At 39.9% G+C, this 23,878-nt stretch overlaps 1 protein-coding gene across 1 annotated transcript; it reads left to right on the top strand.

Annotated features, from left to right (window-relative positions):
* The first annotated feature begins 591 nt into the window (after positions 1-591).
* LOC122089194 (chloroplast envelope quinone oxidoreductase homolog) lies at positions 592-18,654 on the top strand. The gene is given in 5 exon segments (XM_042658730.1): positions 592-876; positions 3,885-4,026; positions 17,032-17,123; positions 17,782-17,834; positions 17,836-18,654. Coding segments are annotated over 5 exon segments (1,029 nt in total). The 5' UTR covers positions 592-762; the 3' UTR covers positions 18,464-18,654.
* The last annotated feature ends 5,224 nt before the right edge of the window (positions 18,655-23,878 follow it).

The following is a 23,878-nucleotide window of genomic DNA, read 5'->3' as shown; positions in this document are numbered from 1 at the left end:
TAATTTGATAAAAAATGAAAGTAAAAAAATACCATGTAAACAATCTAATCTAAATAAGTTTCTCCTGAGATAAAAAACAATCTTTACTTTCTACTTCAGAGATAAATCCTTAGAATAGCGACAGAAAAACAATAGATAATGATCCAATAAATGCAACCATGTTATAGTTTTTTATTTTATATATATATATATATATATTTTAATTCTATCTAATTTGATCATGTATAAAATTTCAGTCATCCACCCTATCATGAGTTGTCATGAAAGAAATGTTTTGTCGTCCATATTTTGATATGCACCACTTAAGAGTCTTGTATTATGGAAGAATTGTTTGGCCATTTAAATTGGCATAAAACTTTTTTTTGGTAAAAATTGACATAAAACTTGAAATGTAGAAATAAAAAACCATTTTTGTGACTATTAAAATACCATATGACGTGGCAGATATTATGACAAAATTAAGCGAAGTAGTGGCCCTATACTCCTACCCAGGAAACGAGAAAATATCTTCCAGAATGTATGATCGTGGGCATGTGACCTTTTTTTATTTTGGTAGAAGTGGACGTGTGAAATTCGCATACTTGGTGTGGTTGCGTGTGAACCTGTGCCATAAAACCGGGCATGTTCAAGGGTTATTCGTTCTTGGTAAGAAGTGACATGGCCCGCATGGGAGGGGGATTGAGATTGAGAAGACTAGAGTATCGCTGGGGTTGGTTACAGACGAATGGCTGCAGTTGATGCACGATTTAAACGGCTTTTCCAATGATTCGGGGCATCTTCAATTTCACTTTCTTCCCTTCTGAGAAAACCATGGCCGGGAAGCTCATGAACGCCGTGCAGTACGATGGTTATGGTGGTGGAGCTGCAGGTTTAAAGGTTTGATTTCCAGTTTCTTGATTTCGTCTGTTCCTTCCTCTGGTTTTCTTCTTTCTTTCTTTTATTTCTTGGGTTCATTTAAGTTCATTTTTCTGAAACTTAAAGAATTCAATCTGTTCCTGTTACGACTAACCCATCTGTAGTTACATGGAATGGTATCTTGTGGAGTAAAACCCCCAGCACTCCCCCTGTTGTAAGAGAGCCATAAGTATGGAATGCCCCTAAGAGTAGAATGAACCTTTTTTTTTTTTTTTTTTTTTTTTTTTTTTTAATTTATATATTTTTGCAAAAATGATGATTGTATGGCTTGTAATGCAACATGGGTCTAACATGTACTCTTTTTAAATTCCCCGATTTTGTTTGGTTGCATCAAACGAGGGATAGAAATCATAGAATAAATTGATGGGGCAAGGTGTGGGAGAAATTTTTGGAGAACCTGAAATTGGTAAAGGCTATGGAGTTTTTGATTTTGAAGAATAACCAGAGACTAGTAAATGCCATGATTTGTATGTGTAAGAAGTCTGAGTGGAGTGTGTGTGAAAGGGTAGACTGAAGTTCGCTTTTGAAGAATAGTACTACTTTTGACATTGAAATTAGAATTCCTAATGTGAAGTAATACCAAACAATGAAGGAAACACCAATCTACAATGGTTGAGGCTATGTGGGTGCTAAAACAGTGATATATTTGAACGTTGAACCCTTATAAGTAAGAGCCTTAGTGTTTTCTTAGCCTTAATTAGTTTCATCCTTTATTTTGGTTCTCGTCTTCCAAATTCACAAATAAAAGTCAACTTCATTGTCCTGCAAACTCAAAAACCATTATCATCCTTTTCACACTCTGTCGCCCCTTCATGCACATATATACAGGAGTGGCAATATTTTGGTGGTGTAAATATAAGCTCTTTGTAATTATCTAATTAACATAGTAACAAGAACGAAAGAAGACAAATTCCCAATAACCTAAAGCTTTAAACAGCTTTCTCCTTCGTCAGGTAACTGCGACATATTCTTCTCAACCTTAGTAACACCACATTTTCATTCTTTCCCCTGTTGCGTGTCCCTCAAAAAATGGAGATTCAACCAGTACTTTGGATCTGACAAGGAAAGCTTCACCAACCATGTGCAGTGGCAGTGCCGGAATGTGCCAATTGCCCCTTCCCCCTGAAATTTAAATATCTTTTATATAGTATTTGTAGTATGGAGGGGGCCCAGTGTTGCATACTTGACATGCACAACACCCCCCCCCCCAAAAAAAAAAAAAAAAAAGAAAAGAAAAAAACCCTTCCCCACTCCAACATGTTTAATTTGTAAGCTACGCTACATCAAATAGATTTTCTAGACCAAGTGGGAGCTATGGGATATTTAAAAACACACTTATATAATGTACCTTTGATACATCGTGAATTTCAGAGGGAGTGAGAGAGAGAGAGAGAGATACAAATGAGGGTGGGCCTCGACACAATGGAGAAATATACGAAATCATTGTTTCACTTACACCTTGAAGTTCTTTATAGAAGAATCTTTCAATGTTATCCATATCAGTGTTTGAGAGGGATGTCTTGGATGACTGCCCGGGAAGATTAGGATGCTTGGTGGTTATCCCTGCCATCCCTTGTACTTTTGGAGTTCTTTGCTTTGGGCACGTGTCTGGAACACTCAGGATGCCTGACAGTTACCCAGACCATCTCGAGTTAAAAAAATGTTTGAAAAACACTGATGAATATAACATACAGTACTTGTGTAATGTTGAAAGGAAAATTTATGGTTCAGTCAAGATACTTATCTTGACAGTTCCTCTCTTTGGAGCTAGATGGAGGATTTCACTATTCAAACCGACATTTAGATGGAAAGTACCCTCTTTGGATTCGCCGTGTGTTAAGTTTTGGATTCCATCACCACCACATGGCCAATTATGTTAGGAATTTTATCCTTGTATTTCAACAGTTGAACCAATTTTACCTTGAAGTTGACTAAGTTGAATCTTCATCCAATTTTCAAAGCCTTATATCTCTATGTAGGAGAATCAGATCGGGTTGAAACTTGATAGACTGATAGGTATATGTGATGATGTGGACAATGCATGGTTAAAATAAAATTTGATCACAAAAGATGCTGGCAGGTGGCAGATATTTGGTCTGTCAAGAAGACTTTTGCCAATAAAGTGACTTTTGTCTGTAAAGTATTCATAAAAGAGCAACCCAGTGCACGAGGCTCCTGCTATTGCAAGGTCTGGGAGAGGCAAGTGTACGCAGCCTTACCCTTTGCTTCACAGAAGAGGCTGTTTCCAAGTTTTGAACCTCTGACCAACATGTTGCAATCGTGCAACTTAACCTTTGTGCCACAGGCTCACCCACTCCCATAAAGTATTCATGTGCTTCATAATTATGTTCTATGGGTGGCAACATAGGCTTATTTACAAAGCATAATTTACTAAAAGATGATGTATATTTTTACGTTATCTTGCTTTCTTTCCATGCTTTTCCCTTTTTCCCCCCTTGATGAGTATTTGTGTTTATTTATTATATTAAAAAGTTACACTGGCATGTTTTTTTTTTAGCATTTGGTTGGTTTCCAGTGACTGAGCTGACATTAACTATGATTTTGTCCAAGAAGAGCAACCTCTGAGTGTTTTGTACAATTTCATTGATACCTTTCTTTTGAATTATTATCTTCGTTTGCAAGCCATTAAATTTTGATTAATGATGAAAAAGTAAGTAGTAGAAAGGTTGGAGTGGAAAAAAAAATCGGCTTCTTGTCACTATCATGTTTCTCCAACCCTGCCCCCCCAAAAAAATTCTTGGTAATGTCAAAACTATCAGACATGTTGAGCTTTAGGTTTTCCCTGACCTCATTCATTTTAGTTTTCTTTCTCTTTTCATGTGATTGTTAACATTTAGATTCCATGAATCATAATTGATGCTACCCGACTTGCTTTAGCAGAGTGTTGACACTGTTTTCAAGTTTGGTGCTTGCTTATGCTTTATAACTTTTGTTTCCTCCTTTTATAGCATGTGGAAGTTCCAGTTCCTGCTCCAAAGAAAGATGAAGTTTTGCTGAAGCTGGAAGCAAGAAGTCTAAATCCAGTTGATTGGAAGATTCAGAAAGGCATTATACGACCATTTTTGCCTGGAAAATTCCCTTACATACCAGGTATATCCAGAGGATTTTTGTGTTATGCATTTTCATTTGGATTGTTTATATTTTGTGACTGAATTTTCTTGAGGCTTTACCATGACAAAGATTTCTGAAAATTCTACAACTTTAGGAAACTATATTCACTTTGTCATGCAAATAAGATTTGGATTTCCTTAACTAGATTGTAACAGATTAGGTGTTGCAGAGGACCATTTTATAACCCAAGTTTACTTCATCAATCCATGGTATTCTATAGTTTTCTATTATCACAAAACTTAACAAATTCACTATTGTGAGAGAATTGTGTTCCACATCGAGTAGAAAGGCACAAGTTCCAAGAGTTCAGTTGATCAAGAAAGGCAACAATTTTCGTAATTATACTAGAAGTTATACCATGGAAACTATTCAACCTGAAGTGCTACTTGTAGCACGCTAGCCTTTTCCGCAGGCTGCTATTTTAGTTGTAGCATGCTAGCATGCTCTATTTTACAACCAGCCTGTTCTACAAATCTACATGTCTTTTTACTTACATGGAGAATAAAATTAGAGAATGACTTGAAACTTATCATCTGTCAAGGATAGAGTAGACAGGGATAGATAATGTATATGAAAAGTTGTGCAAACAATCATAGATGAAGTTTTTAAAATTTTGTCAATGAAAATTTTGATAGGAAACTCAGTATTGAATGTGATGTAGGGAGGCAACTAGGTTTCCTACAAGGGGTCAATCCACTAGACAAGGGATACTCAATAGGTCTTGAATTGGGTTGGGTTCAAAGTTTCTCAGCAATATACAGATTTAACATGCAAGAATTATAGACTAATTAACAGGGCAGCAACAGTCAATAATAGTCTAAGCATGCAAAACACTTAAAACTAATCAAGCATCAAATGGGGATATGGCGAAGGGAACATGGCAGCAAATATGTGTTAGGTTTAGCACAGATCAATCAAGACACTAAGCATAATAAGTTACCTACGTAGTTCTCTAAAATCAACCAACTAATAAGGTAACAACAGGGATTCTTTTTTTAGGATAAAAGTAAATAGATGCCTTGAAAAACAGAGAATAGTTTCAGGTTTCAGTGGGGAAGATAATGAGGATAATAGGCAGTCAATGGGTGTGGAACAGGGGGGTTTTACTTACCTTCTTGCTGTCCGAAATCTGAGGCGAAAAGAAGAACCTAAGGTCCTCCAAAATAAAGAGTTGCAGTCCACTGTTAGTGATGAAGAAAAGTCCAGCTTGTTGAATGGGGACCCTTGGTGTTGTCGAGGTAGCTTGGTCGATGATGTTGGGGCTCTCAGCAACTCACAGTAGGTACAGCCAACAGTGGTAACCGAGAGGTAAGGGATGAAAGAGAGAGAGAGAGAGAAAGAGTGTCTTGAGAGAGAGAGAGAGAGAGAGAGAGAGAGAGAGAGAGAGGGAGAATCGTGAGAGAGAGGGATTTTCCTTCATTCAATAAATTTTCATTAACTAATTCAAAAGATGGCAAATGGCCTTACACATATAAAGAATCAAATTACCAAAAATAAAAGAATTATTTAGAAACTCAATCACAAAAATAATAAACTACCTAATAGGCCAATAGAAAGAAATTCCTAGTTTCCTAATTATTCGAATAGTTAAAAAATACTATGAATTAAAGTAAAGTAATGAAATAAAATAGGATCTGGTGGGGTCCACAAGGATCTGCCGATTGGGAGGAAAAGCGGGGTCGAACCCCGTGCTAGGAAGGCTGGTTCGACTCTCTCTCTTACCTTCTTCTTTCTTCCTTTCTTCTTTCTTCTAGCTTTCCTCCTGCCAAATGGAATGCATATGTGGCTGAGTCTTGCGCCTATGCAGCTGGTATATGTGGATGTTCCCATCAACTCTCCCCGGCTTAGAAGAATTCACCTCCGGTGAATTATGGCTCATGTGGTACTCAAGCAGATCTGAGTTGAGTTGTTTGATTTCTTACACTGTGATCCAGTGTTGTCAATTTCCGGACGTCCACGCCATTTGACCAAAAACTCTCTGGAACTTCCTCTGTGTGTGGATACAATCCTCTCATCAAGGATTTCCTCGACTTCTTCAGTTCTCCTCGTGACCTTTGGTAAAGGTGGTAAGGAGGTTGCGGGAAGTGGTTGGGTTGGTTCAGCGGTATCATCAAGGGTGAAAGGGAAGTCCTCAAGGTCATCAAGGTAAAACGGGGTAATGGTAGAGGCACTATGGTATGGGATGAGATCTTCCACGTTAAAAATGTTACTGATTTCCATGCTAGCTGGTAGATCAAGGACATAAGCATTGGCACCTATCCTCTTAAGTACCTTGAAAGGACCTGTGATGCAGATTAATTACCAAAATAGGCTTGTTTTATTAGGAATAAGCTTAGGGTTGGGTTCCATACATGTTGGGCCTTTGATCCCATGTATTTTGAGTGTAATAGACCACCTTTATGGGTCTAAAAGGGGGGCTCTAAGATTGAGTACGGGATTACTAGTTAGTTTCCATTTTCATTAGTTTCCTTTTTAGTTGGGCTTGATTTGAGTTATATTTGTTTCTTTAGGAGTCAAGTTATTAATTGAATCAAGTCATTAGTAGTTAGTTTCCTTTTTCAACTAGTTTCTAATTTCAGTTAGTTTCTAATTTTAGTTTTTAGTAACTATTGTATTAGGAGAATATTTGGTTTCCTTTTTTAGAACCTTCTATTTTGTAATTCCCTCCCCCATTAACAGTATAAATAAAGAAGAGGAGGCTCCTAAAGGCCTAGAACGATTTTATGAACAAAAAAAGATGCTACTGCGTCTCTTCTCTATGAGGGTTCTTTGTGTTTGATCAAAGAAGAAGGGTTTGGTGTTTGATCCAAGCGACACTCTGAGGCGAGAAGTCCGAGTGGGTTGTTATTATTTCTGGTTTCTTTTATTGTGGTTATCTTCTTCAATTTCCCAAGTAAGTAATCTGAACTTTCTGCAGAATTTTCTGGGTTTTAAGAGTTCTGGATTCTCCCACAGACCTGTACCGATCTAAGAGATCAGCTGTCAGATGGATCTGAAATTCTGGTCGAGTGCTTCCCTTGCTGAATGGGAGACTCTATCCAAAATTTAGAGGGATCTGACCAGGGGATTGAGACTTATGGGAAGTCTCCCTGTTCTGTCCTATTGAAGTTCTGCCCAGATTTTCTTGTCTAATCTGTGTTGTATTTGACTGTTGCCTTTATTCTCCGATGGACTGAACCTTTCTAATTAGTAATCTGAGTTGATTATAGGCTCTTTAATATTTTGTTATTGAATTTCCTGAAACTGCTGGGATCGACTGTAAGGTTTCAGAACCTGCTGTCCAGAGTTGAGTTTTGGTTTGGTTTATCTGTTCCTGTGGTGTTTGCTGCTGATTGTGTCTTATTCAATACTCTATTCCTATTGCTGGTTAGTCTACTTGTTGGTGTAGTCTTCTATGCTCAAAAATTCCAGGTTCTGGATTTGAGAATTCTGGTTTTCAATGACTGTTGATTGATTACTTCTGGACTGTTGATTGCCGCCAATGTTTGGGTAATTATGGTTGTTCTTTGGTTTACAAGATCCTGTTGTTTGGGTCTAGTTTGACTTGTCAAACCTAGTCCTACATTAACCTGTGCTCGAGCATGTAGTTTGCTCGTTTTTCCCTTAACAAAACGTTGTGGCTTGATTCTAACCATCACCATATCTCCCTCTTGAAACTCTTGTAGTCTTCTGTGCACATCTGCCTTTAACTTGTATTGATCGTTGCTCAGTGCTATCTGTTTTCTTATACCTGCATGCAAATCATGTATATGTTGAGCAAAAGATTCGGCTGACGGGGAGGTCATAGAACTGGACACAACTGGGGCAAGGTCTATGGGTGCCCGAGGTTGGTATCCTGAACAAATCTCAAAGGGCGACAGACCAGTGGTACGGTTCTTAGAACTATTATATGCAAACTCGGCCTGGCTAAGGACTCGATCCCAACTGGTAAGGTGTTCTCCTAAGAGGCAACACAACAAGTTTCCTAGACTCCTATTGACAACCTCAGTCTGGCCATCGGTCTGAGAATGGAAGGCGGAAGAGAAAGGAAGCTTGGTACCCATCATCTGCCATAGGGTCCTCCAAAAATGACTGTTGAACTTAACATCCTTATCGAACACTTTGGTGAGGGGTAACCCATGGTACTTGACAACCTCGTTAAAGAAAAGTTTGGCTACTATGGACGCATCAGAGGTCTTAGAGCATGGGATGAAATGGGCCATCTTCAAGAAGCGATCGACAACCACATTAACAGAATCATGGCCTCTCGAAGTTTTTGGCGAACCAAGCACAAAGTCCATGCTAAGGTCCTACAAAGGGGTATAGGGAACGGGTAGGGGAGTGTACAAACCCGTGTTTTGCTTTTGTTGTTTAGTAGTCTGGCATGTCCTACACTGACTCACAACTCTAGCAGCATCCCTCTTCAGTCCTGGCCAAAAGAATCAGTCCTCAACAAGGGTGATGGTCTTATCTCGACCAAAATGGCCAGCGACTTCCCCAGCATGCAATTCCCAAATCAAGAAATCTTGGAGTGAAGTCCTGGGAATGGACAACTTGCTTCCTTTAAAAAGGAAGCCCTCTCGGAGTAGGTAGTCTGAGCGATTAACAAGGTTACCTCTACTTAAGGAAGTGAATAGCTCACTAAAATCAGGACAGGTGAGGTACTGGTCCTTGACTCGCTTGAATCCTACAACCTCTACACTTATGGTATGGAGCAACACACTAGCCTGACTCCTAGCATTTATGCGATTGAGGAACATGTTTACTCGGCATAGTGTATCTGTAGCGGTATTCTCGACACCAGGTCTGTGTTTGAGTACGAAAGTGTACTCCTAGAGAAACTCGACCCACTTAGCATGTCTCTGGTTTAGTTTCTTTTGGGCACTCAGGTATCTTAGAGCCTGGTGGTCAGAGAATAGCACGAATTCTTGCGATAGAAGGTAATGTCGCCAATAATGCAGTGATTGGACAACTGCATAGAATTCTTTGTCGTATGTGGAATATCGTTGCCTTGCTTCATTAAGTTTTTCACTAAAGTAGGCAACAGGGTGTCCTTCTTGCCTTAGGACACCTCCTATTCCAATACCAGATGCATCACAGTTTACTTCGGAGACCTTAGAAAAATCTGGGAGGTGCAGGACGGGGGCCTCAGTCATAAGCTTTTTAATCTCAGTAAAGGCCTTCGTAGCAATCTTAGTCCATTGAAACTCCTTTTTCATGCGATCCATGATAGGAGACATAATGGAACTAAACCGGTAAATGAACCTCCTGTAGAAAGTGGCTAAGCCATGAAAACTTCTCACTTCATGGACATTAGTCGGCTTAGGCCACTCTACAATTGCTCACTTTCTCAGGGTCAGGAGACACTCCTTAGGCTGACACAACAAACCCTAAGAGGATGACTTGATCACTCATGAAGTTGCACTTCTTGAGGTTGACATAGAGTTTTTCTTGTAGAAACACATGAAAAATTTTCTGTAAATGATTCAAGTGGGAAGACGGGGTCTTACTGTAGATGAAGATGTCATCAAAGTAGACCACTAAAAACTTGTCGATGAATAGTTGAAGTACTTGATTTATTATTCTCATGAAGGTGCTAGGTGCATTTGACAAGCCAAAAGGCATGACTAACCACTCGAAAAGGCCATCCTTTGTCTTGAAGGCTATCTTCCACTCATCTACAGGCCTGACCCGAATTTGGTGGTACCCGCTCTTGAGATCAATCTTTGAGAAGATCGATGAGTTGGCCATCATATCCAACATGTCATTAAGCCTAGGGATAGGGAACCTATACTTGACAATGATCTTATTGATGGCCCTACTATCAACACACATACGCCAAGTGCAATCTTTATTTGGCGTGAGCAAGGCAGGTACTGCACACAGGCTAAGGCTCTCCCTAATGAATCCCTTCTGTAACAATTCATCCACTTGCCGCTTGAGTTCGGCGTGCTCTTTGGGATTCATTTGGTAATGGGGTAAGTTTGGGAGAGAGGACCTTAGAACTAAGTCAATAGCATGCTGGATGTCATGCATAGGAGGTAACTCATCAGGTAGCTCCGCAGGGAATGACCTCTCAAATTTCCTCAACAAGGGTTGTACTTCTCTAGGAGCCTCAGTAAATAAACATGACCTATCGGTATTACTCTGTATGACAACTAGAGCATAAGTCACCCCTGACTCTAGACACTCTCCTTTAAATTGTTGTTGATTTAAAATGTTAAGCGTTTTGGTGGGGGTGTGTTTGGATGTACTTCCCTTGTGTTCTGGAACCCTTACTTCCTTAGGGGCATTGGGGGTCAGCCTAATCTTCTTCTCTTCAAACTCAAAAAAATAGGCGTTAGACTTCCCATAATTGGTGACATCCCAATCATATAACCAGGGTCTACCTAGGATGATGTGGGCAACATTCATCTTTAGGACATCACACCACACTCGATCCTCATATCCTGCAAAGTGTAGGGGAACTAAACACCTCAGATTAACGGGGTGGTGGACTGATCTACCCAGGCAACCTTGTAAGGCTTGGGGTGGGGTTCAGGTTTGAGGCCCATTCGAGCAACAACGCTCTTGGCGACCACATTCATGCAACTTTCGCTGTCTATGGCGACGCGGCAGTTCTTGCCCTGATGACATGTGTAAGTGATGAAAACATTAGTTCACCGCCAGTCATCGCTATTCCTAGGTTGTGGGGCCATGCATTGCACAATACCGAGCTTGAGGTCACCGGCCTCCTCAACGTCCTCATCATATATGGTCTCATCTGGTCTATGATCCTCATACTCATGTTCCTGAAAACCCTCTTGGTCACCTTCTTCAGGAGTTTGCTCACCCACATAAAGGTTTCTGTTGGGGCACTCTCTAGAAAAGTGACCATACCCTCGACACTTAAAGCATTGTTGTTGCCCACTACTCTTGGGTGCTTCTCCCAAGATTCCTTTATCCCTATTGTCAAATTGTCGTTGTGGTGCAGCAGGGGGTTTTGGGAATCCAGTTGAACCTTGGGGTGGTTTCCTAAAGTGGGACTCCCCAGCTTGAAAGCTCTTCCTCTGAGAATAAGTTCTTATGGAGGACTCCACCTCAAGGGCTACCCGGAAGGCCTGTGAAACGTCTCGCACCATGTGGGGTGCCATACGTGACTGGATTTCGGAGTTGAGCCTAGTAAGGAATCTAGAAAGTGTCTGCTTAACATCCTCCTAAATACGGCTTCTAATTTTCAACTCATTGAACTTGCTCATGTATTCGGTCACAGTCAGTTTTCCTTGCCTCAAGGTATTCATGTCATTCAACAACTGTGGCTTATAGGTGATAGGCAAGAATTCCCTCTTGAGCCTCTCCTGCATTTCTACCTATGTTGTGATTGGCTCAAGTCCTAGGTTGGCCTCTTAGTACTCTACGTCTGTTCAGAAGTCATGGGCGGCTTTGGTAAGCTTGAACTTAGCAAATCTGTAGCGGACTTCCTCGGGTATATTATAAAACTCAAAGTACCTAGCCATCTGCTTAACCAATCTAGAAGGATCTTAGCATCAATCTGACCATCATAGGTAGGGGCATCTACCTTAATCATCCGCTTGACATCAAAACACCTATCATAATGCTCATAACCCTGATCATCTCCATATTGGGTGTGTTGCCTTGGAGCAGGTTGCCCTCGACCCCTACCCCAACCTCTACCATGCCCTGTGCCTAGAAAATTATGCCGCTTATAACCATCAGTGTGGTTGTCATCGTTCTCTATCTCAGGGTTAGTAATGCAGGAGTAGATTACAAGTAACTAACTCTGCAGTTTATAACCCCAAACAATACAAATAGGAGCAAGAAACAAAGAAATAATACCATCAAATAAACCCCCAATGATACAATACCCATATAGGAGCAAAACCAGCCTAAAACCCAACTCGATAGGAGAGAGAAAGACCTGTTATAGAGCTGGAGAGAAAGAGGTGCGGCCAGGGCTGTAGGAGTCCGATTGAGTTGCACTCTTAGGCGTAAATAGTCCCTAGAGAGGGTACAAAAACCCCCAAAGTTGAGAGGATTCTGACGGCTGGTTGTGAAGTTACAAGTTGTTTCTGATCTAGGAGAGAAAACTGAGAAGAACCTTCAAGAACAGCAGTTGAATGCTTCCAACAGTGACTAGGTAAGGATCGTGGGACCCTTATAAGGCCTAGAATACTCTGATTGAAGACCTAGCTGAGCAGAGTACAGAAGAGAGAAAGAGAGGAAATCGATCTCTCTTTATTCCCACTAGGATTGCTGATCGGTTCTAATTTCTGCAGATTTTTATCAGAATCTGAATTATACCTCTTGAATGTTAAAAAAAAAAAAAAAAAAAAAAAAAGAAGAAGAAGAAGAAGAAGAAGAAGAAAATAGATGGGGGGTTGAGAAGGGTGAAAGAGAATAAAGGAAGTGGCTATCTCAGCCTAGGCTTCTCACCCACAGCTATCTCAGCTGCTCTAAGCATTTAGTTGCAAACTTTCTTTCATAAATGCAAACTTTCTTTTATTCAAATCTCCCTAATAATGGGACATATGCCTCTCTATTTATAGAGGGGAAGTTTACAATCATACTAATACTAGGAGCTAGTTTCCCAATAGGACTAGACACTCCTACTACCACTAGGAATTTAAAATAGGACTAGGACTTGACTTTATGACTCCAACATGGAGTAGAACTAACTAACTAATTAATAGTCCATATAGAACTTTACAATCAACTAATAGGCTAATGGGCCTTTATTGAATTAAATAGCAACTAATTAAACTAATGAATAAAATCTCGTTTTCCTACCTTCTACCCATATTTTAGGCCCATTAAAGTGGCTCATTTCAAATAAAACCCATGGGATCAAAGGCCCAACACATATATAACACAACCCAAGGCTTATTTGCAATAAAATAAGCCCAAGTGACTTATCTACATCAGTTAGGAACTCTTGTTCTAGGTCCAGTGCCTAAGTTATGGTGGTCTTGGCGTCCATCTGAGTTTAGGGCATTTGTCTCGAGGGTGGCAAGCCTAGTGGTAAGGGTTTGGAGACGAGTAGCCTATGCTTCCCTATTAGCTAACAATGTTTCCCTATCAGCCAACAATGTTTCTCGTTCAGTCCTACTGGCATTTAATTCAGTTTGAAGGTTTCTTAGAAACTCTTCGCTCCGTTGGAGGACTCTTGCCCATTGATTCGGCTGAATGGTGGTACTAGGAGGGTCAGACATGTCCTGGTATGCTCTACCACTAAGGGTGGACATAAAGAAAGGGGCAGCCAAGGTGTGATTGCCAACAAAGACTCAAGGCCTACTCAGAATCTCCAATTGAGATAGGTAGTTGGCCCTCTCGATCTTAAGGTCAGAAATTTCTCTCTCAAGAATGTGTTTCTGGCGGGAATAGCGTCCAATGCTATTTGGTCCAGCCAAACGAAGGAGAAAGAGGGTATCTTCTAACCTGGTAACACTCATTTAGCTTAGACTCAACTATGGACAGATTGTGACGGAGATTGGATCTTGAAAGACAAAACGTGTAAACAATGATAGTGACACCCAATCATAACAAGACCAACCACACAAAACCATGCTCTAATACCAAGATGATGTAGGGAGGGGGCCTAGACGACTAGGTTTCCTACAAGGGGAGTCAATCCACTAGACAAGGGATACTCAATAGGTCTTGAATTGGGTTGGGTTCAAAGTTGCTCAGCAAAATACAGATTTAACATGCAAGAATAATAGACTAATTAACAGGGCAGCAGCGGTCAATAATAGTCTAAGCAGGAAAAACACTTAAAACTACTCAACCGTCAAATAGGGATATGGGGAAGGGAACATGGCAACAAATATATGTTAGGTTTAGCACATATCAATCAAGACACTAAGCATAATAAGTAACCCGCGCAGTTCTCTAAAATCAGCCAACTAATAAGGTAACAGTAGGGATTCTTTTTTTAGGATAACAGTAAATAGATGGCTTGAAAAATAGAGAATAATTTCAGGTTTCAGTGGGAAAGATAATGAGGATAATAGGCAGTCAATGGGTGTGAAACAGGGGGGTTTTACTTACCTTCTTGCTGCCCGAAATCTGAGGAGAAAAGAAAAACCCAAGGTCCTCCAAAATAAAGAGTTGCAGTCTACTGTTAGTGATGAAGAAAAGTCCAGTCTGTTGAATGGGGACCCTTGGTGTTGTCGAGGTAGCTTGGTCGATGATGTTGGGGCTCTCAACAACTCACGGACAGCAGGTACAACCAGTAGCAGTAACCGAGAGGTAAGGGATGAAAGAGAGAGAGAAAGAGTGTCGTGACACTCGTGAGAGAGAGAGAAGGCGAGAAAAAGAGAAAGAAAGTCGAGAAAGAGAGAGAACGAGAGTGAGAAACGAGAGAGAGGGAGAATCGTGAGAGAGGGATTTTCCTTCATTCAATAAATTTTTATTAACTAATTCAAAAGATGGCCAATGGCCTTACACATAAAGAATCAAATTACCAAAAATAAAGAGTTATTTAGAAACTCAATCACTGAAATAATAAACTACCTAATAGGCCAATGGAAAGAAATTCCTAGTTTCCTAATTATTCGAACAGTTAAATAATACTATGAATTAAAGTAAAGTAATGAAATAAAATAGGATCTGGTGGGGTCCACAAGGATCTTCCGATTGGGAGGAAAAGGGGGGTTCGAACCCAGCGCTGGGAAGGCTGGTTCGACTCCCTCTCTTTCCTTCTTCTTTCTTCTTCTTTCTTCTTTCTTCCTTCTTCTTTCTTCTAGCTTTCCTCCAGCCAAATGGAATGCATATGTGGCTGGGTCTTGCGCCTACGCCGCTGGTATACGTGGATGTCCCCATCAGAATGCCTAAGAATTCTTCCCTTGCCCTGACCTCTAGTTGTTAAAAATTCATCTGTGATCCAATGCTTCTCCTTTGAGACATTAACCTTGGAAAATAACAACCAATCTCCATTCCAGGAAACCTAGTTTCTTATGCATCTCTGACGTGGCACAGGACATACTTGTGTTATGTTTATTCTGTTTCAGTATAGTTTATAGTAGCTGTGATGTATTCTCATGTTTAGGCAATCGCTTATCTTTTCATATCTATAATTTGAGAGCCTAAAGGATGTGATGCAGTAGCACTTGATTGGTTGGACCAGCATCCCTGGCTTTGGAAACCCAAACCCAAACAAAACCAGTTCAACACGGGCTTTTGGTCCAACAAGGGTTGGAAGTAAAGTAGTTTAATATTTATGTCATTTATTTGCTTTGGGTAGGATTCGTAGGAGATAAGCTAGTTATTTTGAACTCTATTTTAGTTTCAGAGTTGGATAAGGATTCTTGTTATTTTCCTATATATAATTGCATGTACCCAATGTTGGACATAGAATTGAATAGAAAATTATTGGTTTTGTTCTCTGTGACTGTGTGATGAATATGTAATCCTCTTTCTCCCCTACCACTCTGAGACCCTATCTCAGATTTCCCCTTCTTCCCTAACCAGCCCTCCACCAGGATGATCATGTTCATATGATTCACATGTAAAGCACCTATTCTCTGCGTATAACAACAGAAATGTGTGTTTATTTGCCACTGCTACATCTCAATGTTAAAGATATGCTTATCTTTATAGGTGATATTGCACATTAAGCATTAGTGATGATGGCTGGAACTAAAAGTTTGATTATCATCTGCAAGAAGGCTATTGTCCCCTGCAATAAAATCTAAGTGAAATGAATTTCCGGCGAGATGCCTTGCTATAAAGCTTGAAGGTTTTTCAAACTTGTGTGCTAATAGGGATTTAAATTGTCTTTGCTGGGCATTTATTTGTATTCAGTGGCTGAACAATATCTGATTCACTTTTGCCATGATATACAGATGCTAGCAACTAGGCCTATGTTGTGGAAAACTCTGTCAAACCTATCCTGGTTGTTTGTCATTTTGTTGGCTGAGGCACAGACAAAACTGATACTTGCCATCATTTGCTTTATGCTTAGGTTAGGCTTTATGTGAATTAGTATGTGCAGCAATTTCCTCTGTTTGTCGGTCATTTAGGACGTGCAACAACTTCCCTGGACAGAGAGGGAATAACTGTTCAATTTATCATGCCAAGTAAAATGGATTATGGATTTTACTTTTTTCGTTTTGATGATTAATGTTTCTAATAATTCAGCCAACATGAATCTAGAGCCTAATCATCTAATATACCGTCAATGTTACTGATTTAGAGAATCGGACCTACAATATGCAGACTCATTGAGTGTGCTCTGAATGACCTTGAATACACCAAATTCTATAAATAAGCAAATGATATCTGAAAATGAGGGAAGAGTGATATGCAATATTGGCAGTTGATGAATTGGCATATATCTAGAAATGGAGTTGCTTGTTAACACCTGTAAAATATGAGAACAGGAGCAAGCTTAGAAGAGCTCAGCTGGACAGGTTTATGTGGGAGAATTGTTTACCGTCAGTTATCATATCAAATTAGAGTTCGAATTTTCTTAATGACCCGAACAAGGAAGTTTTAACTTATAGCTGATACTTAATCTGAATATCAATTTAGGCTGAGTAAGTGCAAGGCAAATAAGGAAATAATTTGAATTAAGGCTCCATTCATTATGGTATAAAATTCCTGGGAGTAAAACAAAGCAGGGGAATTTTTTTTGTTCCTTTTAATTATTTTACTGATTTTGGACAAAGTAGTGGTCACTTCTGTAAAACTTTATGTTCTTTCTTTTTACTCCATATGAAACAAACTCTATCATTAGATAATTTGTTTTCTCTCTTCCCTATTATAATTATTAGTTTACTTCAGCTCATCTTTGTCAAAACAGAGCCCAAATCATGTTCTAAGCCTATGAGGAATATTATTAGAAATTTTAGTCACCCGTGGTCCTGAAGGAGTTGCTTGTGTTCAGAGCTCTCAAAGAGAACTCTTACTACTTTGGGTTATCTAACTCCTTGTCATTCACATTCTGAAATCTCACAATGAGCAGCATCGGGAACTGTGTCCTGATATCCTTGCTTGATGAAACAGCCACTGATGTAGCAGGCGAGGTGGCAGAAGTTGGTTCTGGTGTCAAGAATTTCAAAGCTGGTGACAAAGTTGTAGCGGTTCTTAGCCATGCTGTGAGTATATACTGACATTTGGTTACACAAACTCTTCACTCATTTTTAGGGAATTATTGACCGTGTGTAGATCCAGCATTTAGTGCCAACCATTTCAGATTTATCAGTTGAAATAGGAAAGACAATACTTAGGTTCAATGTCCACACTATGACCACTACCCAATATTTAGTATGGTACAAATTAGACTTGTTACGACAAGATCTTTTGGAATGCCCTATAGTGGAGGGGGGAAGGGGCTTGGGTGGGCCTTGATTCTTCTTATCCTCGTTTTGGTACTTTCTGCTGTAGGCAATGGATCATGTGCTTATGGTACTCCTATTTGCACATGTTTTGGTCATACTGGAAACAAAAAAATAATATATATATATATATATATATAAATGGTGGGGTCCTAATCTTGTTAAGATACTTCACCATTTTACCACGTAATGATATGATGTACTGGCCTTTTTACACATTATGCTCACGAGTAGTTTAAAAAGTTTGTATTGGAGAAAATGTGTAAAATAGGTCCACTTAAGAGCTATTTTACTTGTAGAGGATATGTTCCACATGGATGAGAGTAGGCTCTATGATGATGCTCACAAAAATGGTAGTAACATTTTCTTTATGCTTTTTATGAATCTGATAATTCTTGTGAATCTTTTCAATTGGTAGACAGGAGGTGGGCTTGCTGATTTTGCTGTGGCAAAGGAGAGTTTGACTGTCAATAGAAGTATCAGCAGCTGAGGGAGCAGGCTTACCAGTAGCTGGCCTCACTGCCCTTCAGGCTCTCACCCAGTCTGCTGGGATCAAGCTTGACAGCAGCGGGAAGGCAGCAAACATTCTAGTTACTGCCGCATCAGGTGGCGTGGGTCACTATGCTGTTCAACTGGCAAAGCTTGGGAACACACATGTTACTGCAACTTGTGGAGCCCGGAATATTGAGTTTGTCAAGAGCTTAGGAGCGGATGAGGTTCTCGATTATAAAACCCCAGATGGCGCAGCCTTGAAGAGTCCCTCAGGTCAGAAGTATGATGCAGTAATCCATTGTTCAACCGGTGTCCCTTGGTCTACTTTTGAGCCTAATTTAAGTGAGAATGGGAAGGTGATAGACATCACTCCTGGGCCTAGTGCCATGCTCACCTTTGCAATAAAGAAGTTAACCTTCTCCAAGAAGCACCTGGTGCCTTTACTTTCAATTCCCAAGCGTGAGAACCTGGAGTTTCTGCTTAGATTAGTGAAAGAAGGAAAACTGAAGACCGTGGTGGACTCGAAACACCCGCTGAGTAATGCTGAAGATGCCTGGGCGAAGAGCATGGATGGCCATGCTACAGGAAAGGTCATTGTGGAGCCTTAAGGTGAATATAATGTTCGGGTTGGTTAGCCTTAAGGTGGATTCTACCAGTGTATTGGTATTTTTCCTTGTGTCTTGAACAATCCTTTTCTTTCAACAATTTCTTGAAGGTTTTATTGTCATATATTGTAAATTCCACCTGTTATGAAAGTTGACATGTAAGCAAGGGAGCTTGGACTTTATTTTTCGCAAAATTTGAGTCCGCTTGACTTCACACATGGCGAAGATAGGAAACTAATCCTGAATACGGCCACAGCAGTAAGCAGGCTGAAGAAAATTATATCTGAATCCAATTAATGTGGATCCTTTCAGGATGGATTGGTGCATCAGGTGAGATTGGTACATAATTCTAAATTATGCTTATATCCTTTATCGTCAGTCTCTTTTAGAGTAATAGAGGGGATGATCATGTGCTTGTGAGTGTGAAAGTCCAAAGGGGAAGTCTCCAATTGCATCTACAGAGACCAATGGAGAAACAGAGATCGCCGGATCGATCATCTATGGCTCAGAAGAGGATCAACCCAAGTGGGTGTTTGGAGAAGACGCTTAGAAGGACCGACTTGAAGGAGATCCAAAAAACTGGGATCATCAAACAGATGTTCAGGAGTAAGGTTCCAAGGATAAGATCCTCTGTTGTGACCCGTCCATGATCTTCGGCAGACTTACAGAGGATACTCTGAATTACCTATCTCGCCTCACTCATTACAGAAGAACCCTCTCCAATGTTGTACCCGATTGGCCTTTTTTCCAGAGCGTGTCTCTGCCGCAATTTTATTTCAGAACCACAAACCTTAACGATAACCCATCAGCGAATGATTCGACTTGCTTGGATCATACTTGTGCTCCTTTGCAAGCTCGACGGCAAAGTAGAACTATACAAAGACTCTGCCTTGGGATTGTTTCATTTCTGCCCACCGATCCTGTGCACATCAATCTCTTTGCAGATTGGCCTCGTAAACACTAACCAACCATCTTGTAAATATCCTGAAGAGGGAGACAGAGAGGCTTGTCGATTAAATTTGATCCCATTATTCAATTGTTGATCTACTGTTTCTTTTTTGCTAAAAATTGATGAATTAGGTGGGAAAAGGGGTTTAAAATTGGAGAGAATAAGGTGAGAATTTTGGACAAAAAATTGCAGTTCTTCATATGCATAACCGAGATGACGGCCACCGATTAATTAATTGAAATCAATAATTGGGTTAATAAGCTGCAATTCTGGATCTCTTCTTATCCCGGATGTAAAGCAGCACTCCCATGATCGTAACAGCAAAGCCCGCCATCATTGATCTCAAAATTAGCGATCAGGTTTCTCTCTCTCTCTCTGAGTTCGTTTTTCACAGAAGAATGAGCGTAAGGATTGAGAAAGCCGATGGTTGCACAGGGATGGAGAACGGAGGCGGTTGTGCAGGGATGGAGAAGGTCAGATGTGTGCGCTGGGATGAAGAAGGGTTTCATTCCTCTTACATCGACAGTTAAGTCGAGTGAAGGTGGGGTACTGTTGAGGGGCTGGGGTAAAATATGATCAAGTCATGCGTTTTAGTCAAAATGGTAAAACTGCCATTTCAAACCCTCACTTAGCAAAGATGGTAGAGGATGTAAGCGTATTTTGAAATTATCCATGGACTGTTTCTCTAATTGTGGCATTCTGTAAGGGGTGACGTTATAAATTTTATTTAAAAAATGGGTCAAGATATGACAATGGATCCCAATCCTTGACCAATCCATTGGTAAGGTATGAGGGTAGAATAGTCAAAAATACTAATTGGGGGAAAGGGGAACATGGGGTGGTGGGGTTTTTATGCTCAAAAGGTAGAAAATTACGAAAAGGAGTTCCGAGAGAGCTAAGTAGTCACTTCTTCTTTTTGCATCCCAACATCGTCTTTCCCTCCACAGACCACTAAACCAATCTTAGATGATGGACATCGTGCTTCATTACCCTCATCTCGCTGAATTAATAAGGAATTTGATCAGTTTGGGATCCTTAGCTCTTGCACCCATACTTTTCCTATCATATGCCTTCTTCTAGCTCTGTTATATTTCATTAATCATTTATTACTTCATCCTTTAAAAAAAAAATAATTAAAAAAGAAAAAAATTCCTTTATTCATTAACAACATCCCTTGGAAGCATGGTGCTAAAAAACGAAAGAGAATTGTGAATATCAATCAGATTAGAATGGAATTGGCCTTGACTCAATCCACATGTATGGTCTAAGGATAAAATTGTAATGAAAAATATTTACAAAAAAGGGAGGGGGGATAGATCAATCCGATATGTTCCGACAATTTTCTGGATCAAATGAGGGTGGATTCAAGTTGTATCAGATGGCCTTACAGTTGGAGAGAGCTTCCAGAGGCATCAAATGTGGGTGGACTCAAGTTTTATCAGATGTGGTAACTATCTGGAAACTCCCCTCCATGTTCTTGTTTCTCGTCTGTTTGCCAAGGCTATGTGGTTTGGCTCCCCCTTGGCCATTTGGGTTGATCTGGGCTCCTTTCCCAATTTGGAGACTTGGATTGAATATTGGCAGATCATCCCTTCTTCCTCCCAATCATTGTTGTTGGCATTTGCGTAAGGCCAAAAATACTCTTCTCCACAATCGTTTGGTCCTCTCTATAGGTCAGAGCTCCTTCTCGGACTATCTTCAAGTTTGTGTGATCGTTGGACAATCATCACAACCTCCCCCTTCAAGTGATCACAGTTGTTGCTCGCACCCTCCCTCTGATTTTGTTAAGGTTAACACAAAATGAAGCAATCGTTAAGAGGCACAGTAAGGCTGTAATCGGATTCGCTACAAGGGGTGCTAATGGTGAAGTCCTAGCCAGAATTGCAGATCCTATTCCCTTCACTTCTCCTTTAGTTGTTGAGATGATTGCTCTCCGATTGTCTTTGCTGCTCGATATTTCCGAGGGGTGGCCTTCAGTTAATTTTTAATTTGATTCCCAATAGCTTATCTTACCTATCAACTCAAAGAAATTTGTTGCTGAAATCAGTTCGGTGGTTGATGATAAATCTCAGTTATCATGTTTTTTTTTTTTTTTTTTTTTTTTTTTTTTTGTGGAGTGCATCTTCCGTTTTAGTCCTTGACTAGCAAATTGTATTGTTACTCTCTTTCCCACATGGCTCTTTCTTCCTCAATGCCAGTTAGCTTCTCTTATAATGACCGCTAGCTCAACTCGATTGTGGTCAGGGAGGATCCTTTTGTAACCGCTTCTTCTGTTGATGAATGAATTTCAAGTTACCAACAAAAAAAAAAAATTTCAAGTTACCAACAAAAAAAAAAAAAAAACCCCAAAATTTGAATGAACGGACAATATAGTCTGATATAGTTGACAACACTCAAATTGAGCTGCATATGGATTGTTGAGATTGGATCTGGATCCTCTCCAACCCCTCCAGTGCACATCCAACAACCCGCCGGGGGGGGGGGGGAGAGGGTGGGGGCTGCTTGCACCCCCAAGGCCCTTCTAGCCATCAGGGATGCACGCTGGAGAGGTTGGAGGGTTGGAGATGATCTGGATACCCATTTGATCGGATGGAGAAGAATCCTATGAATTGACTAAATTCTGAAATTGGATTGCAACTTCTTCTTTATGGCGGTCATCATATAACTAATCTAATTTTGTTTTGTGCACCCATGGTAAATTACACTGAGACTCATATTGTAACCATACTGAATTTTTCCTCCTTCGTACTTGTAAGTGATAGTCTTATTCATACTTTAGGGAGTAAAAATGGCATTACACATGTAGAACGGGAACATGCATTGGTTATAGAATTACCTCAATGACATTTCTCACGTAACAGGGAAGATCCGGTTGCTTTACATGTCATCCAACATGAACAAAAAGGATTGAGAGTATGCAACGATCTTGTTAAACAAAGTTCTACCCTCCAAATCCAAGGATAGCAATAGAGATCCTTAGGGACAAACACTCTCAATTCAAGAGAGAGAGAGAGAGAGAGAGAGAACTCTTGAGATTTGGTCAAAAGCTTACTTTGTTATGGCCAAACTTCTTACTTATAGAAATCTAGCCAGCTAGGATTTCTAATCATAGCAGATCTATATTTGCCCACATATGAACCAAATCAAGACCCTGTTCAATTAACAAGACACTTATTAAAATTTTCTTTACCATTAGACTACATAATTTCTTTCTATCTTATCCGGTTTGATGATCAAAATTCCATGTAATCATGTCTAGTTATAGAAAGAATATCTCTTATCTAATTGATTTATTATATGTTAATTGTAATTGAATATTGAACTAATGGTAAAATAGGCTAGGGTTCACGTGTAATAACACCTAGTTATGTCCAAATCATTGGTGTAATTTTATTTTGAAACATGTACAAGAAGTGCTTAAAAAGAGTTTTGAACTTTCATGAACTTACCATAATGTCATTTCATGCATTCTTGTATTTTTCGGTTGTTGATTTTATGTCCATGAGCCCTTTATAGTTCCTAGATTTTCAAAATTGTATCTTGCCATTTAACAAACTCCGATTGACAACATGGCAAATATTTAGTTTGTCATGAGAAGTCTATCGACTTTTTATATATATCCTTTGTCTCATACTTAGAGTTTTGATTGTGATTTGATTAGGTGTATATTTTAGTTTCTTGATTCTATGAACATTTTCTTGCAAAAAAAAATGATTCTATGAATATTGTACAGCATATATTAGGGGTACAGGTTTGGCCCTGATGGCCCGAACCCGCCATTGGCCCACCCTGACCCCAAACAAGTACTAACTCAAAAATTGCGACCCTGAGTCAAAGTCAAGGTGGATAAGAGTTGATGTCTTTGGCCCGCCTAGCCCGCCTTGAATCCGACCCTGATTTTTTTACTCCAAGTTTAGGCCTTAGTTTTGGCCCTACCCGGCCCTGGTTTTTGCCCCTAATGTTGACTTTGGATTTTTTATTTTCTTAGGATGTTCTCCTCTTTGTTTAACATGATAAGGGTTTTGAAATCTTCGAATTGTTTGTCATATTAGGATGATCTCTTTGTTTATCATAACAAATAATTGAAATTTTTTGGATTATTTAGTTTCTTAGGATGATCTCCTCTTTGTTTACCATAATAGTTGGAGTTATTTATATTGTTTGGACGTTTGCTTTAGGATGTTCTCCTCATGACAAGTAATTTGTGACTTTATGTTTTTTTATCTCATCTTTATTATGAATATTTTTTTATATTTTAGTTATTTTATATTTTGCAAGGTCAGGGTCAGGGTCAGGGTCAAGGTTAGGATCAATCAGATCAAGGTCAGGGCCAATCAAGGTCATCCCGGCCCGACCCTAAAAAATCAGGGCCAATCAGGGCAGGTAAGGGTTTGGCTAAACCCTGAAGGGTTGGGTCTGGCTGGGTTGAAGTTTTGCGGCCCTGAGTTAGGGTCAGGGCAGGTTTTGGC

This window comes from Macadamia integrifolia, chromosome 9 (assembly GCF_013358625.1).
Source record: "Macadamia integrifolia cultivar HAES 741 chromosome 9, SCU_Mint_v3, whole genome shotgun sequence".
Lineage (NCBI taxonomy): Eukaryota > Viridiplantae > Streptophyta > Magnoliopsida > Proteales > Proteaceae > Macadamia > Macadamia integrifolia.
Note: the sequence above shows the minus strand (reverse complement) of the source record. Positions and strands in the feature narration are given on the sequence as shown.